The following is an 11,852-nucleotide window of genomic DNA, read 5'->3' on the forward strand; positions in this document are numbered from 1 at the left end:
ACAAATAAAAGTGTATTTATTTATTGTCAATAGATAATAGTATTTGCACAAATAATAATGTCATATATTACTACCAAGCACACCCGCAGCTGCTTTTACTCCGTAAATATTTGACTGTGCACGTCGAACTTTAACACTAAACTCTCTTCTTTGGTACTATGCAACCTATACCAAAAAATTTGTATTTTAAAAAAAATTGTCCAATTGAGTATTTTCATGACTATTAGGATCTTCTGTGTTCTGATATGATGTGACAACACAATTGGGTGTTGTCCCTACAGTGCAGCCTGATTTACTGTACACCCCAGGAAGCATCAGTGTTATGCAAAGTTGCATAAAAATGCAATGTATCGTACTTAAAACAAATAATAAATAAAAATACTACTCTTGAAGATACATACTGTGGGTTGGTTGTGTATGCTTAGTTATATATGTAATGTGTGCATGCATAGTCAGAGTCTCTCATTTTCAATAAATAATTCCCTTAAAACTCATTTATTGCAGTGACCCCGTGTTTTGAAAGACTTTAATGGGCATATGATAAGAACTTCACTAGAAAAAACCCATATTGCATGTGGCATCTGAAATAAACACCACCGCAACAACAAACAGTAGTAAATTAATGTGGTGCACATCATGGTGGGGAAAACACCCAAGGTATGGAATGTACTTAGATGTCAAGTCACTGAATGCAATATTTTCACACCCATCAGCCTAGTTGGTTTTCATATATGTATTATTAAATCCACTGACAGCTACCGATATATCTGTTGATATCTTATTAATAATCTCCAGTGATTGGTGTTTACAGACATGTATCATATCTAGAGTTGTCATTAGGTTTTCACTTTTTTTTTTATATTTGTCCTAAGAAAAGCACATTCGAAGCATCAAAAGTGTTCGAAAGTATTTATTCTTTAATTATTTTCTGTTTTAACTGAATATAATATTTGTATTGTATGCATTACTACAATTTGTAATGTGAAAAATCATTTGCATAGTAATATTGGAAAATATAGCTTTACAAGGTGTAAAAATTGCTCATGTATTTGGTATATACTTCAAATACCCTTTACTATAGAAAACTCACTGAATATATGGACATGATTTAATGAATAGACCTGAAGCTATCATTACCAAGCTTTCATTTGTGTACAAACAAAGAAAAGAATGCAAAATGGCTGCACAGAACCCACTTCTATATATTTTAATGTTTTTGCCAAACTCACAAAAACAGTTGTAAATAATTCCATATTTGCATAAAACATAATTCACCAACCTGAAAAGTAAATTAAAATTACAGCAGAAATCAGGTTCTTTAAATATAGTCATTCCAGAGTCAATTGCATTCAAATACACACTGTTAATGGAGATCTAAGAGCTTAACCTAATATCAGCTAACATTATTTTTTAAATAAAATACATTATCACTAATAGCTTATTTCATCTTGCCTAGACTTATTATCCTAAATAAGATTAGTGTTATATGTCATGCCCATCACCTTGGATAAATAAGCTTTAAAATATTTTAAGTGCAAAATATGGACAAAAATCTCCAATTCGTCAACACAGACTTTTTTCAAACTCTATTCTCAGTAGCGCACAGTAAATGAATGCCAAGGTGAAGGCCATTATGAACTCCCATGCCCGAGTGTAACCTAATTAAGCAATTATGACTGTCAAATAACAGTAAATGGCACACACTATAAAATACTGATAATATAGTGAATATATGCTACAGGTTCTAATAGACCAAATCAATTTCTATTGCCGATAATGTTAACGTTTACTAATAAAACTGATATAAGCAGCGTATCAACACACTCAGGAAGTACAGCAATAAAAAGTGTGGCACCTCCCATCTAAATCTACCTGCAAGAGATGCCAAGAGATTTAATTAATGTTTTTAATTGCAACCGTCATTTTTGTTGAAAATTGCAATTACATTTTTGGGGGTACCCCGCATTAGTTTCAACCTCTGGTATATACTGCATAACAACTGTATAACAAATAAAAGTGTAAAAGTGGAAGTGAGCTCCTTTTTGTCCAAAAGTACATGACGGTATTGGTTTTAGGACCATTGTTATTGATTTCAAAATACTGGGTAATGCATTCTGGAGTGATCAAGGAAGGTAGAGGAAATAATGGTATATTTGGGAAAGGAAAGAGTAAATTTGAAATGGTGGCTTTGAAAATATTATTTTGACAGTATATACGTGTATGTATATTTATACATGAGTTATTTTTCGGGTTTACAATTAAAACATGCGGTGATGTTGGAGTTGACTGGTGCTGGTGTGGTAGCCGTTGGCATGGAGGAATTGGTTCAGAGTATGGCGAGACATTTGATTGGTAGCAGGAGTGACAACACTGTGTATAAATATTTTGGTGCTTTTAAATTCCTGTCGGACCCCCGATCTTATTGGAAACCGGACTCGGGGATAGGCGTGTTCGAAACCACAGAGGTATATGGACACGTTAAATACCTAGTCAAGTCAATGTGCTTTTAAAATATGGAACAGTTTTATTTTCTCTTTGGATTCTACTTATTCTGCTCTTCCTATTCAACCAATTCATATAGCATTGTATTTGACACATTTGTTGGATAGTGGAAATACATTTTCTACTATACAGTGTACAGTGTACGGCATTACGTGGGCCCACAAGATGAGGGGTGATTTTGATCCTACTGACAATCATTATGTTATCAGTTTATTGCAATCTGCTAAAAGGACCGGCCTCGGTGGCGTCTTGGTTAGGCCAACGGTCTACAGGCTGGTAGGTACTGGGTTCGGATCCCAGTCGAGACATGGGATTTTTAATCCAGATACCGACTCCAAACCCTGAGTGAGTGCTCCGCAAGGCTCAATGGGTAGGTGTAAACCACTTGCACCGACCAGTGATCCATAACTGGTTCAACATAGGCCATGGTTTGTGCTATCCTGCCTGTGGGAAGCGCAAAAAAGATCCCTTGTTGCTAATCGGAAATAGTAGCCCATGTAGTGGTGATAGCGGGTTTCCTCTTAAAAATATGTGTGGTCCTTAACCATATGTCTGACGCCATATAACTGTAAATAAAATGTGTTGAGTGCGTCATTAAATAAAACATTTCTTCAGGGGGGGGGGGTTAGAGCTTTTAGAAATTATTTGTTGCTAATATATTGTTAATGCGTGTAGTGCAATGCTGGGTGAAATAAGAATCACTCCCAGATCAAGCATCGAAATAAGCATACTGAGTCTTGATCATGTCCATCGAAATAAGCACAGTGTTTCCTAAATCATGTCCATCGAAATAAGCAGTGTTTCCTAGACCATGTCCATCGAAATAAAGCATAGTGTTTCCTAGACCATGTCCATCGAAATAAGCATAGTGTTTCCTAGACCATGTCCATGGAAATAAGCATAGTGTTTCCTAGACCATGTCCATCGATATAAAGCATAGTGTTTCCTAGACCATGTCCATCGAAATAAGCATAGTGTTTCCTAGACCATGTCCATCGAAATAAGCATAGTGTTTCCTAGACCATGTCCAGATTATCACACAATATCGGTCTTCAATCTCACAGATTATGGTACATAGTGTTTCCTAGACCATGTACAGATTATCACACAATATGGATCTGCAATCTCACAGATTATGGCACATTACATTAGTAACTAATACAATCCCCCCACTCCCGCACACTGATACTGTGTTATTCATTATATGTGTGCGTTTTATTTCAGAACAGGCCTGGTGCTTATAAAACTTTTAGAGTCTAGACTCAAGACTCTAATAGAGTCTAGACTCAAGACTCTAATAGAGTCTGAGACACAAATGTCATGACAACGCCATACAAATGGTATGCGTGTGACGTCATTAGAGATTGAAACTGGACTTTAAAAGTTTTATAAGCACGGGCCCATAACAGAACCGTATTACGCTCAGGCCGTTACACAACGGCATCTGAGAAACATGATACATAAGCTGTAGGAACAAAACAGGGTTTACGGGAGACAGTAGTATAATAGTATTAATACTAATGCAATAAAATAATAAGAGACAATGCGTTTCATTTCAATAACACACACTATATCAATTAATGGGTGCTCTTGTGTTGTTTTTGTCTTGTAATTTGTTTTTTGAAAAACAAAGTATCTTTCTCGACTTTCGTGGAATACCGTAACCTGGACGACCGTTCTCGATTAATTTCGATGCCAGTCCGATGCCATTGCTACTTTGTAACGACAAATTAGTGATTGTATTCAGAATCATATCTTTATAAGAAATCGATATTTATATATATATATATATATATATATATATATATATATATATATATATATATATATACACAGGGCTCACGCGACCGGGCGAAGTGTGCCCAGAATATTCATCACTTGCAATGTACACAATCACGGATGAATGGTGAAGAACTTGAGGAACACCTATTCATAGATAATAATTAAAGTGTGAAGTGTCTGAGAGTTTGAAGAGAGACTGGCGCCACAAACCCATGCGATAGGCTTACAGATAGACGGTCTAGCTGAGACAACACCCGTGTCTGGCACTAGTAGTAGGTCTAAACTTGCTATTGACTGTTGAAGCGTATTGCCAGGTGAATGTGCTGGAAATGGTACAAGGGTGGGGATCTAGACTATGTCGAGTGAAGTTGTTTTGAGAGTTTGGGTCATGCCTCACCAGAAAATACATTGAAAAAATATATGTTTGGAGCAGCAGACCTCAACGTGAAAAAATGTGGGGAGTAATTAACTAGTTTTACGTAGACTTTGTCATAATGAATAAATTCAACATACAAAAAAAAAGATGTCGAAATTATGAAATAATACAGGCAGGCCTGTCCTAGCGGATTTGTAAGTTATATGCACTCACAATAAGCGGTGACCTGTCCTACACACCCAGCGACCACTTAAACTGGATCCCCAAGTCTCTAAAGTGCCCGTGCTAAGAAGCCACTGCACATAAATTCTATAAAAAGTTTGTATTTTAAACAACAGTGACAAGGTACAGCAGATAAGCCATTTTCACACCTTCACTTTATAAAAAAGTAGCTACAACTTCATTATAAATATAAAATGTTTTGAGAATAATTGACCGGCCTCGTTGGTGTCGTAGATAAGCCATCGGACATAAGGCTGGTAGGTACTGGGTTCGCAACCCAGTACCGGCTCCCACCCACAGCGAGTTTTAACCTCTCAATGTTGGTAGGTGTAAGACTACTACACCCTCTTCTCTCTCACTAACCACTAACCAGTTACTAACCCTCCGTCCTGGACAGACAGTCTAGATAGCTGAAGTGTCAGGTCAGCGCACGAAATATAAGCACGAAAATATGTTGAAATGAATGAATGGTAATAATTAACCATTCGCATTATTACTTTCTTCTATTTCAACCATCTAATCAGGGTCTAAATAACTTATGGTAAAAATAATAACCTGTTCATCCTCGTTACCTTTTCGTCTTCCTATCTCCCCCCTCCCTCTTTATTAGTAAATTTAGAACTGGTTATAGTTATTATGTTTTGTTTTATTGCTTGTAAAATATTCATGAAGTAAAATGTTCGAAGAGGTTTAATATAGGCTAACGCCTGTTGGCCAATCCTTGGACAGCGATTTTGTGAACAGTAATAATAACTAGTGTTTAAACCAAGTAACCACTACGTGTCTTTCTTTTATCCCCTAAACGGGGTCTCCGGCGCAAGGCGGAGTCATGTTAAAAGAGTTTCCATCCATTCATTATATCCCAACCCCAGAAACCCTTAGTCTTGAAAGGAAAGGGACGAAAGAAGAAATGTTTTATTTAACGACACACTCAACACATTTTAATTACAGTTACGTATGTGGCGTTGGACACACAGATAATGAGAGATGAAACCCCCTGCCGCCACGCAGTGGGCTACTCTTTCTGATTAGCAGCAAGGGATCTTTTATTTTTAAAAAGTTTGTTACAGTTTGTTTTGTTTAACGACACCACTAGAGCACACTAATTTATCAATCATCGCATATTGGATGTCAAACATTTTGTAATTTTAACTTGTAGTCATCAGAAAAACCCCGCTACATTTTTCTATTAGTAGCAAGGAATCTTTTATATGAACCATCCTACAGATCGGATAGCACATACCACAACCTTTGTTACACCAGTTATGGGAATAGCCCACCGACGGGGATCGATCCTCGACCGACCGCGTATCAAACTACACCCCGCCGCTGAAAGGAATGGGGGCGTTTCTTTAATAACATGTTAGCTGGTTATTCAGTGTCCGACTGTTACAGTACCAACTATGATCAGATGGCAACTGCGACAATGTTTATAGTTTGGAAAAGAAAGTCGCTGCTGCTAAATTTGCTGTTCCTGCCGATTATGTACACTTTTCCCACAGACAAACCAGCTTTTGATTTACCAGTAGTGAAGCACTGGCTGAAATCATGCAATCGAACGACGGTTTTACAGTTTATTGAAAAAGTTCTATTCCTGTAAGATAATACAAGGTAGGTATCGGTCGAAATCTCATGGAACTGTTTTTCAACAGTTCATACTCTCTACATCAACATCAATATAAAAATTCAAGACGAAAATAAAAACACAGTGTAAAAAAGAACTGTGCACAAAATCTAAATATCACAGTTAGGTAAAATTAAAAGTTAGAATAAAAGTTAGTATCACGAAGAAATTGTAATAACAGTTTTGTATGGAATCGATATGATGATTACACTCCTTAATTATTCATATGAAATAAGAATATATTCAATATATGAAGAATTTCTCGTATTGGTATGTATATATATATATATATATATATATATATATATATATATATATATCTCTCTCTCTCTCTCTCTCTCTCTCTCTCTCTCTCTCTCTCTCTCTCTCTCTCTCTCTCTCTCTCTCTCTCTCTTCCGTCCCATCATTCTATGATAATGTTCTTGTGTAAATAATTTCAGTTTGTTTTGACGAAAGAGGAAAAATAAAAGTGTTTTGGAAATAGAGCTGGGCGGTATTGAAATGTGAGGTTCGGTATCGATATCGGTATTTTTGGGGTGATTTACCTCTGTATCGGTACAGTATTCGGTCATTACCGATACCGATATCGAGCAGTAGTTTCACTATACTCGGCGTTGAATGCATGCCTGAGTTAAGACTCACCCGTTATTTTCACCTAAATAAAATAAAATTTCACACACAAGGCTCTCGTCTGATTTATACTGAACCCATTTTGCGTTCGTAAGATATATTGTTAGTGCTTTACTAAATGGCGGGGAAAAAATTTCAACACCGAAATTTCGGTATTTTGAAATTTGTTCGGTACGGTAATTCGGTATTGACATGATACCAATACCGAACGATATATAGGCTGACGGTATACAGCCCAGCTCTATTTTGACCCCCCAAAACCCCCCAAAACAAACAACAACCAACAACAACAACAACAAAACACACAAAAAACCCACACTATTTTTGTCTTCAATTCACAAATCAGTCGACTCCGAAATAAATAACCTGTAGTAAACTCCACAGTATGAAAAAAGGCATTCCCTGTGGGACGGACTATAGGTGTGGCCGGACTGGGGATAGGCGTGCTCGAAACCATAGAGGTATGTGAGCACGTTTAAAACATATCTAATCTAATCATGATTGTTGTTCACAAGCAGTTTGCACCAAGCGGCACACATTAATGAATTTAGTTAAAGCCGCACACCCTAGTTCCATCCAGCGAAAATAAATTATAATTTGGTTAATCTACAAACCTGTAACACATTTAGATCACGTTTTTATCAAATGGAGTGAAAAAGCAGGTTTTATATCGATAAATACCATAGGAATCCCCATGTCCCAATTGCTTGAAATAATTTTGAAAGTTTGTATTCTGATGTCACCGATAGATTTCGCTCGAAGCACAACAATGCCTACGTCACGACAAATTTTACAGACTTGGGGTGCGTTCTTTTCACCTCTCCTGGACATGTTCCAACTGTTCTGTCCTGGTTGTATCCCCTCTCCAGATATCGTAGAACTTAGCAAATTATTGGTTTTAAGGGTTTGTAACGTTTTGTATTGCGAATGAACAAATGAACAACAACAAATCGGATGTTCATTGCGCGAACCGTGCACGAGAAAACAAACCGAACCAAAATGATAACGGTCACGTGATATACCAACGTCTGTGACATTGAAATGGAAATATCCCCTCTAAAAATAGATTAGACCTTGTCTGCTCAACGGTTTTTTCTCAGACGTGCGTGCGATTTATGAAATACGAAAAATGCATTTTGTGGTATTACAAAAACCAGGATTACCAAAAAACACTTCAGGTGAATGAAAATGTATATTCTAAATAATAAACGGTAAGTAAAGTGCAATTTTATTTGTGAAAAAATGGGTTTAATAGCGAAAAACAACGCCGTAATGGTTAACAACTAGCCGTAACTAGGGTGTGTCCCTTTAAGCCGGTATCATGGTATGCTTGGGTAAATCGCGACCTTTGTTTACCCCCATTTTTTTTTTTTGCAGGTCGCGACGTAACCCCATTGCAAGTACCATACCATTGGATTAGCGGCAACATAAAACTAATAATGAGTTAAACTCACCTGAGTAATAAATCCAAATTAAACAAATATAAATTTCAGTTTTGTGTTATTTATTTATGAACCAACTGTCAAACAAAATGCCACCCAAAAATTGTAGAGTAGAAGTTACCAGGAAGTCGGAGAAAGATCGTTTAAGTGCTAGAAAGTATTGGGGTATTGGAATTAACAAAGGAAATCAAACTGTTACAACAGTTAATAATGAGATTTTATAGTGAAATATGTTAGGGTCTCGATTGAATATGTTGGGACCTCTATATAAAGGCCACCTGTCCATAACGGCCACTTTCTTTTGGTCCCTTGAGTGGTTGTTATATACAAATTCGACTATATATATATATATATTCTTTAAAAAAAAGTAGAGGAACCTCAAATATTAATGTTGATATCAAATATTAGACCGAACATACTTTTTGACCACAGACATCCTAGTAAAGAACGTTCAGGTCTGTTTATCAACACACCGCAACACATTACATAGTTTGCACATGCATCACGCAGTTGCCCCGTACACGTGCGTGGGGTGTTATTCTCGATTTTGACAATTTCCAGGAAGGTCGATTAATCACTGTGGAACATTATTTCTGTCAATCTTTTTCATTCTGTTGATCATACAGTTGTTATTTGGGTTTTTTAGTCATTTTTATTGTTTGAATTTGCGATTTACTGATAAAAAAAAACGTCAACTTTCAAATTTCACTTCTGACCCCAATCGTCATTCAAGATCTTTGATGGTCATAAAACCTACTGTAATACTGAAGTACCGGTTGTAATGTTTGTAATGTGGCAATTAATTCACTATTCCCCACAGCTAATATACCTTACAATTTTGGCAATTGTAAATTCTTATTAGAGTTCCCCTACTTTTTTTTGAAGAGTATATATATCCCAAATTATGAAATATGATTTTACACATATATTTGTTTTAGGTGCTGGGCTCGCATCCCGGTACCGGTTGAGGCTCTGGTGCTTGGGTGGTAGGATCGAACCTCCACGACGAACTCACCGGGTTTTTTCCGTTCCAACCAGTGCCCACCAGCTGATATATCAAGGGTCGTGGTATTTGCTGTTCTGTCTATGGGAAAGTACATATAAAATATCCCTTGCTACAACTGAAATACATGTAGCGGATTTCTTCTTCCAAAGAAGGGGCGGGACGTAGCCCAGTGATAAAACGCTCGCTCGTTGGTGGGCCCATTGGGCTTTCTCTTTCCAGCCAGTGCACCACGACTGGTATATCAAAGGTCGTGGTATGTGCTATGCTGTCTGTGGGTTTCCTCAGATTACTACATGTCACAAATGCCAAATGTTTGACATTTAATTAATCGGTATGCTCCAGTGGTGTCGTTAAACAAAGACTACTGTCAGAATTACCAAATGACTGATATAGGTTGCAGAGAAGTAAATTGACCAATCAGCGTCGTGTTGCCCACGAAGATAAGTGCTTTTAAAATACACCCCATATTTGAATAAAATAATTTATGAGTTTGAAAATGGGTAAGAAACTGGATCTTTGACAGGAATTGCACCTACATTTATGGTGTACAGTTGTGTTGAATGAGATCTCACTTTCCATGAGTAATTTGTACATACCGAGTATGAATACATGGTCGGGGTGGAGAGACTTCCTAGAAGCCGTGAAATGGCAAAATGGGGGGGGGGGGGGGGGGGGGGGGGGGTGCCTCCGAACATAAAAGATTATTTCCAGATTTAGGTTGACATCACCCAGTTCAGACATACTTGCTGCACAAAACAATGACTGGCCATCATCACTACATGTGTGATTCACCTGGGAAAATTCTCTTTTTCATGTGTGATTCACCTGGGAAAATTTTCTTTTTCTATTTTTTTTATTTTATTTGTGTTAAAGGGACATTCCTGAGTTTGCTACATTATAAGATGTTTCCGACTAATAAAATATTTCTACGATTAAACTTACATATTAAATATATTTTCTTGTTTAGAATATCAGTGTCTGTATATTCAATGTGTTTCCGGTTGTCTTAATATTTGTAAGAAGCCCAAACTGGATTTTGTCTTCAAATAATTTCGTACGTACGAAAAAACTATATTTTAAGAAATAAAATGAAATTTAACCTAGTACAAATATTAGAACGATCAGAAACACGTTTAATATACAGCCACTAATATATTATGCAGAAAAATATATTTGATATGTAAATACAATCGTTAAAAAGTCTCTGTTCGTCGATAACATCTTAAAAAGTGCAGCAGACTCGGGAATGTCTCTTTAATATGGTGGACAGTATGTTATGATTTACTTCGCTGCTACCTATACAATAGCCGATGATAATTTATCAAGATTCTCTAGTGGTGACTTTAAACAAAACAAACTAAACCCACGCTAAAAAGGTTTTAACGGCTCGCTGACCTGGACAGGGCCGGATTTAGACCTCGGGGGCGGGGGTGGTGCAGGGGTCCGGAGCACTTCAGGTTCGGGAGCCCCTCAACACAGAAATTAAATTACATGACAAATAAAAAATGAGCTAATTTTATAATTATTACATTTTTTTATAAAGGAAGTCCTTAGTCTGCGGGGGACCCCTCTGGCAGGGGAACCCGGGGCAATTGCCCCCTTTGCCCCCCTTATAAATCCGGCACTGGACCAGGATAGCGTGCTTGGACCATAGTTGAACATACGTATGAAAAGTTAACGTCAAACCAGTATGCTGTATCTAGCCTAGGCCTAACTTTGAAGAACTTTCGACCTGTGATCGTATCTCTCATAAAATTCTGATTTTTTCTGAATCTGGTAAGGTCAACATTACATCTACGCGCTATTATCGGCAACTACAGTCACGTATCCAGAGCGAGGCCGAGACATGCGCACAGCACATCCATCACACAGCTGCCACTTCTGCCGACGAGCTCAGTAACTATTTGCGAACATTCCACACAAACTTCAAGATGAACTTTCTCCTGGCTGTCTCTGTGCTTTCAGGTCAGTGTCGGCTCGTTTTGTGGCGTCTTCTTTGTTCTTCTCGTTCATGCTAATGTTTTGTTTCTTTTTTGTTATTACTTTTGTCTTATAATTAACTTTTTGGTTTGTTTTATTTTCTCATTTTAGGGAATTTAATTATAATAAATGGTGGGAGAGAAAAAAAAAAGAAAAAAGAAAAGAAACAAACAAACAAAAAGAAACAAAAACATTCTGAAAAGCCCTATTGCTGACCATTCCTGTGGTAATACTTTGTTAGGCCATGTAATAGGTCAGTGGTCTGTGACAATATGCCTTTAACAGGTC

The 11,852-nt window shown here is 37.2% G+C and overlaps 1 protein-coding gene across 1 annotated transcript in view; it reads left to right on the plus strand.

The window, feature by feature from the left end:
• Positions 1-2,273: 2,273 nt before the first annotated feature.
• LOC121368744 overlaps positions 2,274-11,852 on the plus strand; it is a 24,663-nt gene continuing 15,084 nt past the window's right edge. Inside the window, exons 1-2 of the mRNA XM_041493491.1 lie at positions 2,274-2,465; positions 11,366-11,549. Coding sequence (XP_041349425.1) covers positions 2,274-2,465; positions 11,366-11,549 — 376 coding nt within the window. The remainder of the gene's footprint in view (positions 2,466-11,365; positions 11,550-11,852) is intronic.

This window comes from Gigantopelta aegis, chromosome 3 (genome assembly GCF_016097555.1).
Source record: "Gigantopelta aegis isolate Gae_Host chromosome 3, Gae_host_genome, whole genome shotgun sequence".
NCBI lineage: Eukaryota > Metazoa > Mollusca > Gastropoda > Neomphalida > Peltospiridae > Gigantopelta > Gigantopelta aegis.